This window comes from Ovis aries, chromosome 7 (genome assembly GCF_016772045.2).
Source record: "Ovis aries strain OAR_USU_Benz2616 breed Rambouillet chromosome 7, ARS-UI_Ramb_v3.0, whole genome shotgun sequence".
NCBI lineage: Eukaryota > Metazoa > Chordata > Mammalia > Artiodactyla > Bovidae > Ovis > Ovis aries.
In genome coordinates this window covers 14,626,107-14,646,715 of record NC_056060.1, presented here as the reverse complement: position 1 = coordinate 14,646,715, position 20,609 = coordinate 14,626,107, and the positions used below count along the sequence as shown (strand labels likewise).

Sequence of the window (20,609 nt, the reverse complement as noted above, 5' to 3'; positions counted from 1 at the left end):
ACAGGAGCAATTTCTAGTGCTGTTAAAGCCAAAGACCTAGCTGACTTCTGCGGCTCTGCAGCTCTATGAAGTAGGTATTCTTTTCCCCACCATGTTATAGATGAGGAAGCTGAGAAACAGAGATATTCAACAGCTTGCCCTACAAATGTCACACAACCAGTCAGTGGCAGAGAAGGGACTGAGACCCAGGAAATCTGGCTGTGGAGTTTGTGCTCTTAACAAACACTGTGTTTCCCTTTGGAGTGCAGAGTGGGAGAAAAGGCTGTTTAGAATTAATGCAAAGAGAGTGCAGGTCCAGTTCTGCTTTTTTTGGTGTTCTGAATTCAAGGATAGGAGGCACATGTTTTGCAAAGGATCAAGGCTCGACTTTAGATCAGGGTAGCTGGGAATGGGTGGACAGTTATGTGCCCAGTAACTTTGCAAAATTAGAGGGAGTGTGAAGGAGCACCCTCTTTGGGATGCAATTGCAAGAGGAAAATACTGTTCTAGGTTGACCATCCCTTACCTGACCCTTGCCGCCTCCCCGCAAACTAATCCTATTGACAAAAGATCTTCTGAGCAGTAAGCCTGTTTAATTAGCTATGCAAATAAGCTTAACTGCTTCGCAGTAGCTGTGGTCCAGCTTTTCTTCCTTCAGACATTTCCAGCACCCAGATGAACCACAAAGCTGACCCCATTCATCTGGACATCTGTTGAGTACCTGTGATGCATTGGGCCCTGTTGGAGATCACAAGGAAGGGCAGATGTGGCTCTGATGGCCAGATCACTTACAGTTCTGTGGGAAACACAAACACACATCAAGGATAACTCAGGGAGGAAAGCACCCTATTAGCTTCCTTAACCAAGTGCCATGGAACACAGAGGTTACTCCCAGGAGTCCAGAAATCTTCCAGGTGTGTTTTGCTGAGGGGTTACCTCAAATTTCAGAGGAAATGAAGGTGGGGGAGCTACCTACTGGTTTCTCCCAGGGGAGTGAAAAACCAAGTAGCTTGATGCTGTCCCCACCTGCTCCTCCAGCTTCCCGCAGTTTATCACCCTGGATTTGTTGCGGCAGACGAATACACACTACCTGTCTGGAGGAGCATCCCTAGAGCCTTCATCGGTCGAAAAAGGAGTGGGAGATACAAGAGGCATGTTTGCCTGGTTCCTCATCCCCAAACCTTAGACTCTAAAGCCCGACCTTCTTGGGTACTCCGAGGGCCGAGGTGAGGAACAAACAATACGAAAGCTCCCCATTCCCCAAGCCCCACTTTTTCTCCCTAAGACATGGCTCCCTAGTCTGGGGCCTTCGGACGCTGGCTGTAATGCCTAAAATGTGTCGCAAGGTGGCAACGTTGTGGCGAGAAAAAGACACTAAAAATCGGGATTTTTTTTTTCAAAGCATATTTTCCCTATTAATGTTTCATTTAACTTAATTAGAATCTGGTAAACTAATTAAAGTAGCTACGAGCCCCGCAATCAGCAATAATTCGTATAATTATTGATAATTACATCCATACCAATCGCTTGGTTATTAACATTTGGGGGGAACAAACCACTTCTGAAGGGAATCGGAGCCCAGGAGGGCTTTTGCGAGCTCTTTCTAGGTCGCATCCGCCTACACCTCCAATCCACAGAGAATCCGGTCCAGATGCTGCGCCCTTTCCGGCTGGCCCCAACTGCCTGCGGCGCTTTCCCCCACTTGGGGAAATTCGAAAAGGAAAGGTGGAATATTTACCAGATTCCTCTGTGTGGGGCACAGCCAAGGAGTAACTTCGTACGTAGGGAGTAAGTGTTGATCCCATTTTACAGAGAAGGAAAGTGCTGTTTCCTAAGAAGCTGTTCCGTCCAGAGGGAAAGGCGTGCGAACTCCCAACCTGCGCTCCTCGCCGGGTCCCACCTCCGCTCGCCCCTAGAACGCGCTAGGGACCCACGTCTCTTCTTCTCTTGGACCTCGGTTTCTGACCCGGTTGGTTCCACGCATAAAAACGTTCCCGCTCCCTGGAGGGTCCCTATGCGGGAGATCGCGCGTCTCGAGGCGAGCTCATCCCTCAGCGACACCTCACAACTTACCCATCCATTCTCTCAGTCCCCTCTGGGTCTAGCCCGCGAATGTCCCGGGACGGCAGGGCTCCGAGCCCCAGCACTGGGTGCTCCAGGGCCTGGCTTCCTGCCAACATCGCGCGGCGGATCTCCCCTCCTGGGCCCCTTCTCCGAGACCGTAAGCGCGCCCTTGCTCGCCAGCTCCGCCCCTGGCCCTCTGGACGGCAGCCCAAGAAACTTTCCCAGGAACGCAGCAGAAGGCTCCCGGGTCCCAGCTGCTGGCTCGGTGGGAGCACAGGACGCCCGCCTCCAGGGTCTCCACCCTGGGCGTCCAGGGCCGCGCAATGAGAATCCTGCGGTGTCTGAAAGCAGGTCGTCGGGGCCCGCCGACGCAGAGCAGAGCGCGGTTACGCGCCGCCAGGGGCGGAGGCCCAAATATTATTCTAGAAAGAATGAAGGGTAGGACAGGGCACCACTGCTAGTCAAGTAAGGAGCAGAACTTGGAAGTCAGGTCAGAATGATTCCCAGGACCGTGCGCTTTCCCACTCGAGCCACACTCTCCTCCCTCTTCAAAGAGCGCGCTGCCGTTTCCATCTTTTATCCGAGCCCAGGCAGCGAGTGCGCTGTGGAAACTGAGGCCGAAGGGAGGCCGGCGGCTAGGTAAGCCCTCGGAAACCGCGGCCGTCCCCCGGATCTCCAGCGGCCGGCGTATCTCACCTTCCTCCTTGGGCTCCTCCACGTCCGCAAACCCGCTGGGACTAAAATGGCCGGAACGTCCCAAACCGCCAGGACTCCCTGCCTTCCGCTAGCGGCGAGGCAGGCGGACATCTGTACAGGCCCGCGAGGCCCAGGCCCATCCCACGGAGTTCGCCCCCGCCCCGCTCAGAGCTCTAGGCCCGGGCGCCCGGGCCTCCTGGCAGTTCTGGTCGAACCCGGGGTTCCCGGCAGGGTGCGAATTCCGTCTCTGAGCGCCCCGGAGGAGGCTTCTCCGGTGGAGCAGGCATGAACAAGGGTAGGAGTAAACTCTCAGCCCCTGCGAGCGCTAGAGGGCAGATTCAGAGACCTCACAGGAGTTCTCATTCCTCGCCGAGGCCTAAAAGAGGGTCCTAAACGTGGGGCGGGGACGGCCTATGGCCTATGGGGCAAGCCGGGTGTGCCTGAGGAACCGATGGAGAGGTCGCGGTGCTCGCTGCGGACCACCTGGTCAAACACGGGTCTCAGCTCGGGCGCCCCAGCATCCAGGCTGCGGCCCCCACGCCCCACCTGTTGCGCCTGCTCCCTCCCCGTCCCTCCCCTCGCCACACTCCCATCTCCACAGCCCCAGAAAGTGTCGGGGTTTTCTTTTCTTTTTTATTAAAAACAAAACAAAAATCAGGGATACAGGGTGATCTCCCCAATCAGGCTCAAGGTGGTTTCCATCTCGTGAGTCAGTTGTCGCCCTTTTTAAAGTGCTGTTACATCAAGAGTTTACAACAACAAAAAATAGACAAAGCAAAAACCCAAGTGGGAATGCAAAATGGGACTGCAAGTAGGTCCAGAAGGAAGCAAAATAACTTACAGCATAAATAAATTAAAAATGAACCCATTATTACTGAACCAAGAGACTCACAATACATTTATATCCATTGCACATAGCCACTTTGTCATTAGGAACAAGAGTTTCAGAAGTGGACGGGGAGGGGAGCGCGGGGCCAGCGAAACTGCTACATTGTATTCACAATTGGGGTTCAGAGGCTGTACAGGGAGAAGAAGCCCCCTATCCCTTTTCTTTCCCCCTTTGGTCCGTTAAGACCATGAGACCCGATGCCCGCAGTTGAACCATGAGGCAAGGTGGTATTTACAATTGGAAACGGATACTGGGTCCTGGTCTCGGGCTCCCAAGAGGGAGCGGGGAAGGCCGAGGCGCCCGGGAGAAGGGCAGGCGGGCGGGAGGCTGTATTTACATCGGTCCGGTCCGAATGGCTTGTATCTCGCTCTCGGCCGCCGCGGCCGCGGTATTTACAAGAAGAGAGCAGCATGGCTTGAGGGCGCGTGGGCGCGGCTGGGCCGGCCCTAGGGCAACAGCGGGGGCTTGAAGGAGCAGTTGCCCGTGCAGTGCCGGGGCGTCAGCATCTTGCAGGAGAAATGGTGCAGGGCGTCGTGGGCTTCTGGAGAGACAGTCGATTGGGCCATGTTGGGCTCCTCGCCTGCCTCACCCACGCGGTCCACGGGCTCCCTCGCTCCCCTATCTACCCACGTCTAACCCACCCCTTCAGATTCAGTTCTCAAGCGAGATCAAAAAAGGTGGGAAGGTAGTAGAGATCCTGGCCATTCAGAACCACTGCCCTAGTTCAATAGCCCCATTTTACAGAAGAGGAAACTGAGGCACAGTAAGAGGGAGGTCGATCAGCTCAAAACCAGATTTGGACCTGGTGACAGATTTCCCAATGCCCAGAGCTCACGGGGCTGTTTCTCCCTGCCTACCGTTCTAGAATAATTTCTTCTTTAAAATGAATTCCCATTTCCCTCCTCTCAGTTACTTATCTCTGCAGAGCTGGCCTTCCCCCTATCATCACTCATGCATTCATTCATTCAATCATTGGCCCGCACAGCCAGTGCCTGGCACCTCTCCTTTGTTCCCGCGCTTCCGCACCTTTTAATTTCTGCTGGATGGCATAGCGTGCCTTCCGCTCCTGGTCAAGTTCGTTACAAAGAGTATCTGGAAGACACAGAAAGTAGCCGGTGAGGAAATGAGACCACCCAAGGGCCCGTTGGGGTCACAGCCCGGGCCTCACCCTCTTCTCAGCGCTCAGCCCCTGGCAGAAACAAGTCCCGGCGACCGAGGGAGGGGGCGTCAAAGCTCCAAACTGCAGCTTGGCTGAGGGAGGAAATGGCCTGGGATGGCGCTTAAAGGCAGACGGATCTAACCAAAATTAAAGCAAACTTAGGCATTACTTCCCAGGTAATTTTACGCCTCGATTTTTAATTTAGAAACCATGGAAATTGCCGCGATAAGAAGTTCAATCACTCCATGTAATGATGCCTGCAAGCCGTTTGCTGGGCTCGCTTGCCATTCTGAGGCTAATCAGAGTATACAAAGGATATTAAATAAAAAAAATAATTGTTAAATTACCTTCAATTTAAATCCAAATGACTGAGCCAACATTGCGGCTCCTGCCAGACGAGAGGCAGTTACGGCCGTGCACGCGCTCACCTGACTCCCGTCTTACCTCTGACAATTTGCAGCTGTTGCACCATTTCTTCTCGATAAGCCAATTCCCTCTTCATTTGATCCTGAAAATTATCTGTGCAAATTGATTAAGTGAGAGCTGTTACGCACAACCCCCTCCCTCGGCCCCCTTTCCCCACTCCCCAGCCCCACCCCACCCCCTCTGTCTTTGGCCTAGTGGGAACCCGGCTAGGAAAAGAAGGGTTCGCTGCTTCTGGCTGCACGCGAAGCAGCAGCAGCTGCCTGCACTGGGTCCCCGGTCCAGGCCAGGCAGGGCATGCGGGAAGAAGGCTCTGGCGATCAGGTGGGGTGGGTCTGAATGAGGGTACCTTTGAGACTCTGAAATTCTCGCTCCAGCTTCTTTCGAAGCTCCATTTGCTCCAGGAGCAGTTTCTGCAATTCGTCTGTGAAGGGGTGAGAGTGGGATGTCAAGGAGGAGGGTGGTGGGACTCAGGTAGCCTCTAAGGCACCCAGGTCCCACTCTGGCCAGTAGCCATGAGAGGAGTAGAGGAGGGTGAGACCAAATGGTAGGCCCTCAACGCTCAGTGTTTCCATGTGCATCCAAAGGATTTGGGAAGAAAGTGGGGTTAGGGGAAGTTGCCCGGGAGAATCAAATTCAGAACAGCAGAATGCTTGTTGGACTTCTAGGTCCTGGGCCCAGGTACTAACCAGCATGGTATCTGCTTTAAATTTTCTTAACTCCATAAGTTTAGAGGTAGGCCTAGGAAGACTCAGTTCACCCCTTCAACTGACGAACCTAACCTCTCCCTTCAATGATACAGACCAGGAAGAATCTGGTCAAAGCCTTGGACTTCCACCCTAGAAAAATACATATATTCATAACAGTTTATTTATAACTTTAAAAGGTCCCAGGACCCCAAATCCAGGCTAAGAACACTCATATAAAGCAGAAGGATTTTGAAGGTAACTACATCACCTGTAAAATCTGTAACTGGGAACAGTGGCAGACCACAAATGCTTCACCCCCCCAATATATACCAGTTTCCAAGCCCAACCTTGGGCTGGGGTGGGGTAAGGGGGCAATTGGGTGTGGAAAGCCCCACAGGTGCTCTCAAAGTTGCTTTAGAGGAGTGGCAGGGAGCTGCCCATGGAGCTATTGGTATCTGGTCCTCTCCTCGAAGGTGCTCAGAAAACACAAAATTGAGAGACAGGAGCAAAGTGGGGTTAGAAGTTCCTTTCTCAGCTTCAAGCCATACTCAGCCCCTGCAGTTGAGCAGGGACCCCATTCCACTTTTAGGGTGAGGTGGAGTCAGTTATGCATTGATTCCAGGAAAAGAAAATAACCTCTGACACACTCCTGAAGTAAACGCCTCCTCAAAATCTTGCTATTCAGATGAGGTTGAGAGACCTAGATTGTCCTTTCTCATCGTCCACATGCGTCAGGTTCTAAGGATCATCACTCATTTTTCTTTCTCACTGGACTATTCAGACAGGCCGGGCCTTGGGAACTCTGGGGGTGGCTGGTTCCCTCCCCCTACTCCCCTCACTCTTCCACCCTCCCACCCCCCACCTCTGTGCCAGGGTAATGTGTCCAGGGGATTATCCTTTCGCGTCAGTGAAGACTGATTCCTCAAGAGCCTTGTCTTCTCACACTCACTCCTGCAGGAATAACACCCATCTACAAGAAGGGATGATTTCCCCCAAGCACAGTGTACACCAGTTTCATAGACTTAACCTCACCTCTGGCCAGGTTCTCGATATCCTTCTCCACTAGTTGAGTTCCTGTGACATCTAGGGTGAGCCCATCTTCGCCTGGGATACAAGGGCAGGTAAGAAGGGTTTTGTTCTGGGAGAGGCCTTGGTAGGGGAGGGGTGAGCTTCCTGGTAACTGAACTAAGTTGAGTACCTATTTCAGACCCTCTGCCTTTAGAGGAGACAGTTGCAGGCATCCAGTTCTACCCACCTTCCAAGCCATTATTTTAGGTCACTCAGAGTGGGCCCCCCCCCCACCCTCGCCAGGAGAATGGAACCAGGGATAATAGGCTATCTTAGGGCAGGAAATGTTCTTTGACTTGTTTTACGTGGGTGATGGTGCTCCTCATATCCTTCTAGTAAGTCTCCTTCCCTTACCCGGGAGAGCCCCAAACCCACCAAGGAGGTAAGCACTTCAGGAAACCTGGCCTGACCCTTGCCCATTGTGTTTAAATGTTTATCTGCGAGCCGGGAGAGGAAGGCAAATGTTTATCCGGCAGCCCCTTAGGCTTGATAGAAAGTCTCCCTGGAGTCGGTGGAAACCTGGGCGACCTGGGGTCCAGCTCCCGGGTAGGGGTGGAGAGCGAGGGTCCTAGGGCTCACCTCGGTCTGTATTTGCCGGACTTGGCTGGGAGATACTCCTTTGGTCTGGATAGCATTTCCTCGTTTCCAAATCGTCGGCGGTCGAGTGATTGTCTTCCTTATCTGGCTCTTAAAGGCAATAAACCGAGTTTCAAGGAGAGGCAAATAAACCGTGACCCGGATACGGCCAGAGCTGCCGCGGTCGGGGCGCCGGAGCCCTAATTAAAAGCGTCGCGGCCGCCGCTGGTTCCCGGCTGTGCGCCTGGGCTCGCACCCTCAGGCTTTGGGCCGGGCACCACCTCCCCCGCGCGCGATCTGCTCATCTCCGGCTCCACGCCCCCTCCCTAGCCCCTTGGAAAAGAGCAAAACGAGCAGCCGAGCCCACCAGGGACAAGCGACCTACATCGCGCGCAGATACTGGGGCACCGCGAGCGCGCGTGGCCGCCGGGTCTACCTGCTCCGAGAACGCGGCCCAGGCGGCGACCCGCGGGGTGGCGACAGCGGGGGAGACATCGTAGCGGGCTCAGGCTGCCCGGATTTCCGAGGCCCTCAGTTCGTTCTCTGAGAGTCAATGGGTCCCGCGCGCACCCCCGCGTTGGGCTGCTGCTACCGCGCACTTCAGGGGTCCCTATGCGCGTGGCCAAGCGCCCCCACCCTCCGCCCGGACCTCTCGGCCCAAACACTTGCTGAATAAATGAGAGAATTTGAAAGGCGTGCCAGGCGTGGTTTATAAAAGGTTTAACCCAGTGTATAAGGTGTAGGCGAGCAGTATCTTTGCGATGGAGAGGGCGGTTTGTTGTTAAGTAACCAAGAGATGCAAGTTGTTGGGAGTCCTCGCTTAGCTCCCCTTTTCCTTCAGTGTTTTGCTTTCCCTCTCCCTCTTTTTCTCTGCTTCTCGCCTTCCTCCTCTAGTCCTCCCTCGCAGGCCTCCTCTGGCCCCGGCCCTCTGCCCGCGGTCCCCCCACCCCCACTCCATTGGCCAGCGACCTCGGCAGGGGGCGTTACCGTGGGCCTCTGGGGCGCAGAGGTAGGACGCCGCGGGCCCCAGCGCCGCCGCCGCGCTCTTCACGTGCTCGTCCCTCTCGGGCGCGTACACCTGCGGCGGCCGAGAAATGACAGGCGGTTAGGGGGGCGCTTGACGGCGGCTTGGAGCTGCCCAGCCCTCCGCCGCAGCCGGGAGAAAACCTGAAGGGGTGGCGGAGGTCTGCTTGCCCGCGGGACCCCAGCGCCCCGAGAGGCCGTGACACACGCGGCGCAGCCTGGAGCCCTCGGAGGTCGCATCGCCGTTTGTAGTTTCCCGGTAATTGGGAGCGCCCTTGAGAAAATTACCCGAGACACAAAGCGGTTCCCAAGCCAAGGGCCGCTCAAAGCCCACCCCCACCCTCCTCGCCCGCCTCTTTTTCAGCATCTTCTCTCCCGCCCGCGCCCAGTCCCCGACATAAATGACGCCTTTCGCATCCGGCTAGTAATTCGTGTTTTAATAGACCGAATGGAACCGTACAGGTGTGCCCACCCACTGTCAAATGGCGAACGATTCAGGCTTAGCTGCACACGCCCCACGCGAATCCGCGGCCGCGGACACCTGAGAGCCCCTTTCCCGCCCCGCACACCGTCTAGACAGCTTCCTACCAATGAACCCTGAGGTTCCCGGGGCAGGAATTCTGAGACTCGGAAAACTGCGAGTCGAGTTGGGGTGTTGAAAGATGCCGAGGACCTCGTACTGCAGCTTGAGGGAGAGGCCTCCCTCTTCTCGGCTTACTGGCCCGTCTTCCCCGGAGCTCTGATCCCCATCCCGGAGGGCGTGCTACCCGCTCGGCCTCGTGAGCGCTTTTCTCTGGCTTTTGGTCTTTTTCTTCCAGACCTTTTGATTTCTACTTCTGTATGACTACAGATCTCGGCCTGTCTCCTCCCTACTCCAGTCAACAAAAACATAGCACACGCAGTTTTCAGGCCTGCTCCTCCCACCCCCACCGCCACCCCCGATCTTCCGAAACCCTCAGTCAGGGGTCCCAGCGAGCCCAGCTCCACAGAGCTCCCGAAGCTGGGCCTACCCAGAGCAGCCAGGGCCTACTGCTTGAACGCCCGCTCAGAAAAAACTTCCAGTCCCCCACCCGGCCAGGGCCTGCCCCACAACCCAGAGCTGCCGAGGGGTAAACAAGGAGGCACCACCAGCGAGGCGGGCTTGGGGCTCACCTTGGCGGGCGCGGGGCCCCCCAGCGGTCCGCAAGCCTCTCGCAGCTCATAGCCGCCGCTTGGCGGGCTCTTCTCTGGTCTCCGCACCATGTCGTCGGCCGCCAGGTCCCCAAATGCGGCTCGACTGGCTAGGGGTAGCCCCGGGCGGTGCCGGGGACGAGGGCTGCCGCCTTCTGGGGAGTCTGTGGGACCGTCGGCGCCGGACGAGGTGATAGACGGGGGTCCTGCGGGCTGGTCTCCATTCGGGCTGCCTCCTGTGCTGGGCGCACCGGGCTCGGCCTCGTCCGGGGCGCCCTCGTCGTCGGGGAAGCGGTTGGACTCCACGTCCACCTCGGGCTCGTCTGCAGTGTCCACGTCGGGGGAGGCGGAGTGGTAGCTGGAGCTGCCCTCGCTCAGAAAGTCCGGGCTCACGTAGCCGCCGCCGGTCCCTGCGCCCGGCCCCGGCCCACGGGCTGGCCCACCGCCGTAAGCTTCGCGGGCGCTACCGTAGAGCTTGGCGATGCTTTCGGCGTCCTTGACTACAGGCCGGAAGGCCGACACGTAGGAGCCTTTGCGAGCGGGCGGCGGGGGCGGCGGGGCCAGCGGGGCCAGCGGGGGCGGCAGCGCCTCGTCCGCGCCGTCCTCGTCCAGTGGCCCGCGGGACAGCGCGCTGGGGCAGCGCTCCTCTGCGACCAGGCCTCCGTCCTTGGTCTGCTCGGAGCCGTCCAGGGGCTCGGGGCCGCCACCTCCCGCAGCCGCCGCGGCCGCCGCCGCTGCCGCCGCCACGGCCGCCGCCACGGCTTTGGCTTGGCTCTGCGCGGCCGGATAGGGCGGCACCGGGAGGCTGCCTGCGGCCGGCCAGAACATGGGAAACGTCGGGTACACAGTGGCTGCGGCGGCGGCTGCAGCTACGGCGGCCGCGTCCTTGGCTGCCCCGGAGGGCTGGTGACCCCAGAACATGGCGCCGCCGCCCGGGCCCGTCCCTGCCCCGGGGGGCAAATGGCCGGTTCCTGGGCCGCCCGCTCCTGCCCCAGTGCCCGCGCCCCCGCCACTCCCCGGGCCTGGGCCGCCCTTGGGTTCGCCAGCGCCTAACACAGGGTCATCCTTTTTGGGGCAGAGACCAAAGGCCGTGGGGAAGCCATAGGGATGAGGGAAAAGCGGTGGGGGCAGCTTCTGCAAGAGGCCAAAGCCCTTGCTGGGCACTGGGATCACAGGGTAGCTGCGGACCCCGGCGCCGCCACCAGGCCCTCCAGGGCCCGCGGGGCCGCCAGCTCCCGTCGCCAGACCAAGTCCCCGCTGCGCGTGAGGAGGCGGCGGCCCGGGAGGCCCGGCGGCCTCTTCTTCGCCACAGCGCAGGCTTTTGTGCGGCGGCGGACCTGGGGCCATGTCTGCGCCGCACCCCGGGCCGCCCCCACTGCCGCCGCCGCCAGCACCACCCTTCCCCTGTCCACCCGACCCTCCGTTAGCGCCGCCGCCGCCTCCTTGCAGCGAGAAGGTCCGCTTGCGGGTGCCACCATTGAACATGGCCTTGACGTCCTCCCAAGCGTGGCTCAGTTCGTCTGTGGCCGACTTGTCACTGAGTTTGAGGTGTCGGCGCCACGAGTTGAAGTTGGCTGCGTCGGGCTGCGTGTACTTGGCGTCGGGCGTGCGGTGCGAGTGGAAGATGAACTTGTTGGGCGAGAAGTACATACTGCAGTAACCGCACTTGATGCACTTGGCGCGCGAGCTGTTGTAGCGCGCGGGGATGAAGCTGCCGCGCGAGCCCCAGGCGCACTCGTGCACCACATCGAAGGCGAAGTTCTCGGGCAGCTTGGGTGGCTTGTGCTCGCCGAGAAACGACTTGCACAGGCGTTCGGCCTCACGCTTGGTGATCATGCCGCAGCGGCGAGACGAGATGGGCATGGCCCCTGCCCGACGCAGAATTTCCAGCTGCACCGGTGTGCACTGCACGCACGTGATGCCCAGGGCCACGCGGCGGTTGTGTATCTCATTGTAGCTGTAGTTCTTGAGGAGGGTGTTGGAGATTTGCGCCAGGCATAGGCGCTCCTGGCCGTCGATGACCAGGGACACGATAGGCACCCCGTACAACGACGTCTCGCCCACCTGGTTGGGTTTGAGAGCGCTGGAACCCGAGTAGGGCTGCAACTCCTGCTTGGAGTTGGGAGAAGAGTTTCCCTCGCGCCCCGGCCCCAGCTGAGTGGTGAGAGCCTCCATGCCGCCGCTCCTGCGAAACAGAGAAAGCAGAGAGCCGATGAGCCATTTTCAGCGCCAACGCCGCCCGGGCCCGCCCAGCAGGGCGCGCAGAGTCGGGCGCGCGGGGAAACTTGGCAATGGGGAGTCCTAGCTCATTCGCCCCCTGGACGGGCCTTTTGTTATTCAGACGCGTGCTGGCACTGGAACAAAAGCCCCCGGGGTTTGGAGGAGGAGTAGGGGTAATTGAGACCTCAGGAATGCCTGGGTAGCTAGGAACCCGATCCTGTTTTCGGGCTGGGGAGGAAGTGGGGCCCAGAGACGGAGAGTGACTTGCCCAAGGCCACACAGCAAAGCCATTGCCAAAGCCAGGCTTCCTGGTGCCCAGATCCGTAAGACTTCGGCCACCCTCGCAGCCTGCCCTATCCGCCCGGGTCCCGAAGCTCGGACTTCGGGGACAGGCCGCCCCTCTGCTCAGTCGCGCATGCACGCGGGCGGGGGCAGCGCTGAGAGGAATAGGGAGGGGGGAGGGGCGGTCACTGCCCATCTCCAGACAGCAGGGGGCGGGGCGGGGGGGTGGTAAGGAGAAGGAGGAGGGTCTAGAGGCCGTGAGGGAGGCGGAGAGAGACAGAGACGGCCGCTGTTCGCGGTGCTGAACCCGACTCTCTCCAAAGCTCGCTGTGAGCGCCCAGCCCTGGAGCTGCCCTGCTGCACCCAGCTCCGTGCAGCTGGCTCCCTGGGATAACAGCACTGCTTTCCCCAAACACAAGCTTTTCCTCTTACACCCGGAACCCCGCGTTCGTTGAGCAGAAAGATTCCGGCTGGAAATATAAACCGTTTTCTTTCCAGCCATCGGTGGGATTCGGGTCAAGCAATTCCTAACCACATTTCCTGCATTTTTAAGCTGTGGTCTAGACCCAAGCTGGTTCCCCTCCGGGTCAGCACACGGGACGAAGAGGTTCTCAAGGAAGTTTCTCAGAAGCCACTTCTTTGCTTGTAGCCGCCCGCTGCCTAAGTTTTCCTCCTTCAGATATACCTTTCCCACTCAGGCCAAAAGCAGTCTTTAGGTTCTGAGCTTCTTCTTTAGGGGACATCCTCTCTCTGTCTCTCTGTCTCTCTGTCTCTCTCTCTTTTTTGGAGTATTCTTCATGCGGAGTTGTCCTGACTCATACGGGCTGAAAGGAATCCTGACCCGTCTCTGAAGCCACCCTAAGGCTCCAGGTTGAAAGTTACTTCTGGTCCCAAGCTTTACTCTCTGGCCGAGGCAGGGAGGCAGTCGCTCCGTGGACAGCGGCAGCAGGAAGGACCCAGGGACTGATGCTTGGGGCCCCCTACATGGCTCAGCCCAACCACGTGTCCTCAGACAGGGGAGGCTTGCACTGGGCCCATGGCTGCAGGCAGTCCTGCGGCTCAGACAGCCCAGTCCTGAGGGCTCCTCCTCTAAACTCAGCAGAAACTGACAAATCCATTTTCAAAGGGCAGCTTCAGCCAGACAGGGCATCCAAGCTCAAAAGCCTGGGATCTTCTTTCCCTCTGCCTCTCTCCCTCCTTCATCTGTCGATCTTATCTGTCCCTGAGCTGTCTGTCTCTCCCTGCTCGCTCCTCTTTCTCCCATCTGTCTTCATACCTTCTTCAAGTATCAAGCTATTTATCTGTTATCTATTTCATCTTTATCTCCGTGGATCAAACTGAAACTAGTTGACCCTTCTTTTGCGTTGAAGTCCCTTGCAATATTTTAGGAGGCAAAAGCACTGTCCTAACCCCTCGGCTGAGGGATCAGCAAGAAAAACCCCGCACCCCCTTCCAGAAGGGTCTTCAGGCTGGCTAGGGAGATGGAAGTGGGGTGCCGCGGCTCTGGGAAATGAAGATGTCTTCTCGGTTTCCCGAAATCGGCCAGTGTGCCCTGCCCGCTTGCAGTGAAGGCGGGCACGTCTTCTCCAAGCTGAGGGTCTGGAGTCCCCTCGGGGTCTTTCCGAGTGGGAGGAGGGGACTCCGGACCCCGGAACCAGGAGAAAGAGGACCCTAGGAACGGAACCGAATTTCAAAAGCCAGGGCAAAGCGCTGTGCGCAGCGACAAGGAGCAGCGGCCAGGGCAGCTCTGGGAGCCCTCGCCGGCTCCTGGGGCTTGAGGGGTGAGATTGGAGAGGGCGACGAGGCTGGAGTCAGGCAGCGCAGAGAGTGAGGCGATGGAGTCTTGAGGTCTAATAATAAAAACAACCACAAGAACCCATATCGGAACTAAACGAAAAAAGCTGTAGAGACAAGGCGCGGGGTCAGCCAGCTACCGGGCGCGGGTACTCACCGTGCGGCGGCGGCTGGAGCCGGGCGAGCGGTGAACGGAGGTGCGCGGCCGGCGGAGCGGCGGGCGGGAGTCGGGGATCCGCCGGGCTCTCCGGGTGACGGCGCGGCCCCTCCCCGCGCGCGCGCACAGCCGCGCTCCCGGGCTCCCCGCTCTCACACCCGCGGCCCCACTGGCCCCTCCCGCGCGGCGCAGGCTCTCAGCAGGCGCAGGGCTCCAGGGTCCCGGGCAGAAAGATGGGTGCCCTGTGCGGTTGCCCCTGAGGCCCTGGATGGGCCCGGCGCGGAGGCCGAAGCCTGGAGAGCATAGCGCGGCGACTGGCAAGGCGCGGGGACAGCCCGAGTGGCGAGCCCAGCGCGGGGCGGGCGCGCCTGACATCTGCGAGCCGGGGCGCCACACCCACCGCCCGTGCAGTCACTCGCGCCCTCCCGGGGTCCGATAGCTAGCCCGCGGGCCACGCGCCTGGCCCCGCCGCCTTCCCGCAGCTCCCGGCTCTGGGCGCCCCAGGTAAGCGGCCACACACCTGTTCCCTGAGCCCCGCACCAGCAGCCCAAGCTCGCTAAGGGGACCGGGAGGAAGGAGGAGCCCGGGGCCACAAAGTTTGCCCCCAAGAGCAAAGTGGGGGAGGGCTCAGCTCTCCAGGCTAAGTGGCAAGGAGCTAGACCAATGGCTAAGGAAGACTCAGAAGGAAAGGGCTTGAGAATCCATACCGCACTCTCGGGCCAGGGAGATGACCCTGGAAGGTCGGAGCAGAGATCAGGGTGTGAGGTGCCAGGGGATAGTAGCCGGGAAGGGGCAGAACCAACTCGCCGACGCTTCTGACTAGGACGCACTGGTGTCACGACAGCCTCCTTTCTCCTTCACTGAGCTGTGGGCTCGGGAACTGGGTTTAGGGGGGTCCTGGGCCTTTAACCACCCCCTCCATTAACACCAACCAGCCCAGGCCAGGAGCCGAGGCATCTCTGGGTGATATCTGGGGTCAACTACTAGTTGAAAGCTAGACCCCTCCCTGGCTCTCCTGTTAACTTGGTTTCCTGGTGGTGGGGTTCTAGCCCCTGATGCTGCAGACCCTCCCTGGCATCTTCTCTCTTCGAAGAGCTCCATTTCTTTCCACCTCTTCACTTTTCTGTCGATTTCTGTCTTCACCGTTCTTCCCCCCCACTGACTCAGTAGGTCCGGTTTTCTCCCTCTCTCTCAATCTTCGTCTTTCCTTATTTGAGTTACTTAGTCGTACTCCCTCCCTTTTTGCCCGCACCCAGACACTCCCTTACCCCCTCCCCCCCACCCCTCTGTGGCATTAAGTGTCCTTAATGGACACGTTAATTAAACTGTAATTAATCATACTGTCCAGTCCAAGTTTGAACAATTACCCTAATCAAACAGAAGTTAATAATGGCAGGCATGGCCCGGGGCGCGGCGGGCTGCCCGTGCAGGGGGCGCAGCGGCCGCGGCAGCTCCTGACACGGGCAGCAGCGCCGATCGCAGCCAGTCCTTGGAACCCGGGCGGTGCAATAAATCTTCCGCGGCCAGCGGCGCCGGGTCGCCCTCGCCCCCGCCCTCTCGTCTTCCCTCTCGCTCTGGGTTTCAGGCCCTCTCCCCTCCTACACTCCGGCTCCTCTAGGGTTCATCTCCCCTTCTCCTGCACTCCCCTGTGCTTTTCTCTTCTCCGCGGGCTCGCAGGGGTCTTGGGAAAAGCCTCTGGGGGTGGGAACAGATTGCCCAGGGCTACCCTCGGAGAGAGGGGGCGGCCAGGCCCTGTAACTGGCTTGCCACCTGCTCCTCGCGTGTTTTCCGGGGCTACGAAACAACCCCACCCCAAGTTTGAGGGCTTAGTCTCTGCTGCGGGGTCTCTTCTAGAGGGGTTCTTGCTCTTTCACCTTTATCAGCTCCCGCCTTTCTCTCTCTCTGGTATTTCCTTGCCTTTCTCTCTTTCCTCCTGGAGCCTGCTCAGCGCCCTTTCCCTCTCCGAATCTTGTCCCTCCACTGGCGCGTCTTTCCCAGTTTCTACCTCTGTCCCGCTCTAACTCAGCGGATCTCCACCCCTGCACCCTCCATCCCACTTCCCTCCAAGGAAAACAGGAACCTATTTTCTGTCCCAGTCCAAGAGCCATCCCCCAGACTCCACCCCTCATCCCCCTCCCTTGGCCTGCCTCCTCACCCCATAATTACAATCCCGTTCGGTAATTATTCTTAGCCTCCTAATGATTTTGTAAAAGACATCTCAGAATTCGGTGTGATGGTGACAACGATCCTGGAGCCCGGACGCCCTCAGGGTGGTGGGGGTTGGAGTGGAAAGACGATGGGGAGGACCCCCTTGAGCTGGGCCTGCCTCTCCTACCTCTATTGTACTGCGATGGCCAGCAGTGCCTCTGGGGACGGCCTCCAGGGCACTCCTGGCAGCCGGGCCGCGCGGTCTCGGGGGACTTCTTAGACAAAAGTTCCCTTTGCGGATGCAGCGCCGTGGGGTGCGGGGGAAGGGGATGCAGGTTGACCCCTGCGTCTCCGTTCAGCACCAATCCGTGGACAGCTCCCTGCGCCCTCTCTGACTTCGAAGACCTACCCTGCTCTTCCACCCGGTCTGAAGCAGAGAAAGACTTAAACGCGTATGGGCAGAGGCTGGGGAAGGGGCGCCGCTCGCTTGAGAGATGGTAATCTCCGAGGAGGGGTCTTGGGGTCGGGCCTGGACTCTGCGCTGGGCCAGCGTCCAGTTGGTTAGTATCACCGCAAAGAGCATCTCAGTTGGCAGAGCCCTTTCTCACAACGACCCTGGAAATAGGTAAAGATCATTTATTCCCATTTTACAGGTAGGAAATCGAGGGTCAGGCAGTGGAAGCCAACTCACCCAGGCTCCTCAGTCAATAAGGGATGCAGGCTGATCTCCCAGACCCCAAATATCGTGTCTTGCACGCTGCCTGGAGGGCGTCGTTTAATGAACGGAAGACAAGCACTGCGCAGCTCACGAGCTTTTAGGGTCGCCCTCGAAACACTCCGCGAGGAGGAAAACAGGCCTAGCAAAGCCAGGTGACTTGCTCAGATGCAGGCAGCCAGTGTGGGGCAGCGCTGGGACTTGAACTTAGGCTCAGACGGGGGAGGGCGGCATCCCTCTTGCTCAGAGGGGCCTCTGAGTCCTGCAGCTCAGTCCAGCGCCTGGGGAATGCGCTGGAGTCAGTGCCCTTGGCCTTTCTGACCCCCTCTGGCGCGGATTCTATTTTACCCACTGCTGGGTGCACCAGGGTCGGAGGGCCAGGATCAGGGACACGCCTGGCTTGCACCCCACCAGCCCCCGCCGTGTCCATGCTGCCTCTGAGTCCCTGGCGTCGAGTCCACGCAGCCGGGCGTCCGTTGCCCATTCCAGCTCTGTCTTGGGCTGCGGCCGCGCCTCCTCCGCAAGCACATATCTTTTACCAGTTGAATTAACGGCAGTTTTCGTCAGTTAATTAGGTTTAATTTACATAATTAGTACAGTATAAAGAGGATTGGGGATAATCATGGGGTACGTAGCGCTTACTGTGTAAACACGTATTCTGAATTAAAAATCAGATGTAATTAAGGCGCGCAGGCCCTGTTTAGGCAGGGTTTTAATTGTAATGAATTTCTAATTAACACTCAATGATTGCCAAATGCAAAGGGCTGTAAAATTTTCTTGTAGTTTTGCTAATTTATTGTTTACTTAATATCTGGATATTAATCCGACGGCCAGATAGACCCTAGCCCCGCCCGGCCGCCAGCTCGAGCAAATGAAGGTGGCTGGGTAGGTGGGGCCTGCTGGCCATATCAGCGAACAGAACAGAGGTGAGGTTGTCGGGGAGGCGAGGGGGCCACAGAGCCTGCGCGAAGGTGCTGGGAAGTGTCCACCTGGTTCCCTGTGGGGACAGGAAGACTGAAGCTCCCGCGTTGTGGGGGCGGGACTGGCCGGAAGCCGCACACTCTGGGTTCCTGTGGCCCAGACCAGGTTCCTGGGGATCAGAGGCCAGGCCAGCACTCCTCCCAAGGAAGGACTCCTGGGGACATGAAAAGGAGAGAGGAAGGTCTCCGACTCAATCCAGTTCTGCTGACCACTTGAGTAACCATGGTCCCTGACTTGGCCTCAATATGTGCATCTGTAGCATGGGCACACTGGCACTGAAGGGTTGACTCAGAGGCCCAAGAGCACTGAAGAGGAACATCTTTTTTTTCGTGGAGCCCTGTGGGGATGGGACCCTGCTTGAGTGTAGGTGGCTTAAGCTTGGGGAAGGGGCAGCGCCAGGAGAACTTAAAATGTATGAAGGTTGCAGGGTCCCGCTCTGCCCACTCTGGAGCTCTCTCTGCACTTGGGGATGAAAGTTAGGCTGGGAGGGACTGAGGAGGGAGCCCAGGACAGACTTATTTCCCCAACTAGACAGAGATCCCCAGGGCCTGAACAGGGGTATTTTGAAAGAGGAAGGGTGAGTAGTTTAGCTGGCCGCAGGACTCTCCCTCAGCCCCAAATCTCTAGTTTGGTCCCCAGCTGCCTCCCCTATGTCAGCTCCAGCTTGGCCCCAAGTCTCTTTCCAAAGTTCTTAGCACAGGGGAGACTCTGTAGATACTTCAAAATTTCCTATCAACCCAAGGAATACATAGGAAGAAAATTCAATGGCCCCTGGAGGTTTCTGCCCCATAGAACAGCCCACCTTCCTTTCTCTCCCCAGTGCCTGCCTTTCAGAGGTCTCAGAGACCTCTCCTGGATACTATACTGGGCCTCCTCTAAGCCTGTCTGCTTGCTTGGACCCCTCACTCCTGTGTGTCTGATGCTATTTTGTTTTCCTCCTTGGATGGTTCATTGGTTAATAGTTCCTGATTTCTTTGTGGGTGTCTTCTGTCTCTCCCACTGGAATGTTTTGTTTGCTATCACATTGCCAGGGCTTAGAACAAGGCCTAGTACAAGGCCTAGTACACCGTTGTTGCTGACCATGCTTGCTAAATGAATGAATGGCATTTGAGTGGAAAGGCTGTGAGCTGGGTTGGCTATTGCGATGGAAAGGTGCCTTCGTTGTCTAGTGGCCAATCTGGTTCTTCAAGGAAGAGTTGAAGGTTCTGTGATCTCTGGTGATGTCTAGGAGGATATTTGGAGAAGGCGATGGCACCCCACTCCAGTACTCTTGCCTGGAGAATCCCATGGATGGAGGAGACTGGTGGGCTGCAGTCCATGGGGTCGCGAAGAGTCAGACACGACTGAGCAACTTCCCTTTCACTTTTCACTTTCATGCATTGGAGAAGGAAATGGCAACCCACTCCAGTGTTCTTGCCTGGAGAATCTCAGGGACGGGGGAGCCTGGTGGGCTGCCGTCTATGGGGTCGCACAGAGTCGGACATGACTGAAGTGACTCAGCAGCAGGAGGATATTGGGATTCTTGCCTCCCACATGGATTCAGGCAAGGCTACTCAGGCAGAGCCTGTGAAGGCTGCAGGCTGCTTCTTGTAGAAGGAGGAAATGAGCTCTGGGAGGCAGGTGGGGAGCTGCTGGCAGGTTTACTGAGTATTCGCTGATAAAAAGAGTTTCCTTCCCAGGGCTGCCTCCATACATGATCGGGGGAGGGCTGGGAAGAGAACAGACTCTGGACTCAGTGAGGCTTGGGTTCAAATCCTAGGTCTGCTCTGGTTGAGTCTCCAAACTTGCATCTGTAAACTAGTTCCTGGCCTTACCGGGTCAGGGCTATTCAGGGTCTCACAGAGATGTCATAAGAATTAAATAAGGTGCTGAGTGTATGGCACACAGCACAATCTTGGACTAGACTGAACGCCTTGGGTGCACCATTTGAGCAGGGATTCACTCTTGGGCTCCTGAAAATCCTTCTCACAGTCCCAGCCCTATGCAAAGCACGTGGCACAGAGTAGGTGGTCAACATCTGTGAGTTCCCTTCCCCGACAGCCTCAGATCAGTTCTGGACAATTGCCTGAACCTCGGTGGAGTTCAATTTGCTTGCTGGGACAGGTTGAGCTTTATTGAGATGTCATTCACATACCATATAATTCACCTATTTAAAGTGTACAATTCAGTGCTTTTTCATATCTTCAGAGAGTTGTGCACCACCATCAATTTTTAAAAACTATTATTTAATTTATTTGGCTGCACCAGGTCTCATTTGCAGCTTGTGGGATCTAGTTCTCTGACCAGGGATTGAACCTGGCCCTCCTGCATTGTGAGCACAGATTCTTAGCCACTGGACCACCAGGGATGCCCCACCACTATGAATTTAAGAATATTTTTATCACCCCAAAGAGAAATCCTGTACCTATTAGCTATCTTCCCACGTTCCCCTGGCCCCTGGCAACTACTATTTTCTGTTTGCCTGTTCTGGGCTTTTCATGTCATTGGAAACGTACAAAATGTGATCTTTTGTGTCTGGCTTCTTCTATTGAGCAAATTTTTAAGGTTCATCCATGCAGAGGCATCTGTCATTACTT

General features: G+C 57.5%; 1 protein-coding gene across 1 annotated transcript; it reads right to left on the bottom strand.

Moving 5' to 3' along the window:
* Positions 1–3,352: 3,352 nt before the first annotated feature.
* Positions 3,353–14,505, bottom strand: SKOR1 (SKI family transcriptional corepressor 1). The gene is made up of 8 exons (XM_042252088.2): positions 9,719–14,505; positions 8,531–8,621; positions 7,547–7,654; positions 6,932–7,003; positions 5,560–5,634; positions 5,232–5,306; positions 4,655–4,720; positions 3,353–4,169 (listed from the first exon to the last, which is right to left on the bottom strand). The coding sequence occupies exons 1-8, from the start codon at positions 11,909–11,911 to the stop codon at positions 4,075–4,077; spliced, it is 2,775 nt and encodes a 924-aa protein (XP_042108022.1). The 5' UTR covers positions 11,912–14,505; the 3' UTR covers positions 3,353–4,074.
* Positions 14,506–20,609: the final 6,104 nt, after the last annotated feature.

Excerpts from the sequence above, each read along its gene's own strand:
- SKOR1 (XM_042252088.2), bottom strand. The coding sequence starts at position 11,911 with ATGGAGGCTCTCACCACTCAGCTGGGGCCGGGGCGCGAGGGAAACTCT. Across the intron at positions 4,721-5,231 it reads ACAGCTGCAAATTGTCAGAG|ATACTCTTTGTAACGAACTT; the intron begins GTAAGACGGGAG and ends TGTGTCTTCCAG. Across the intron at positions 4,170-4,654 it reads CATCCAGCAGAAATTAAAAG|AAGCCCACGACGCCCTGCAC; the intron begins GTGCGGAAGCGC and ends CTGTCTCTCCAG.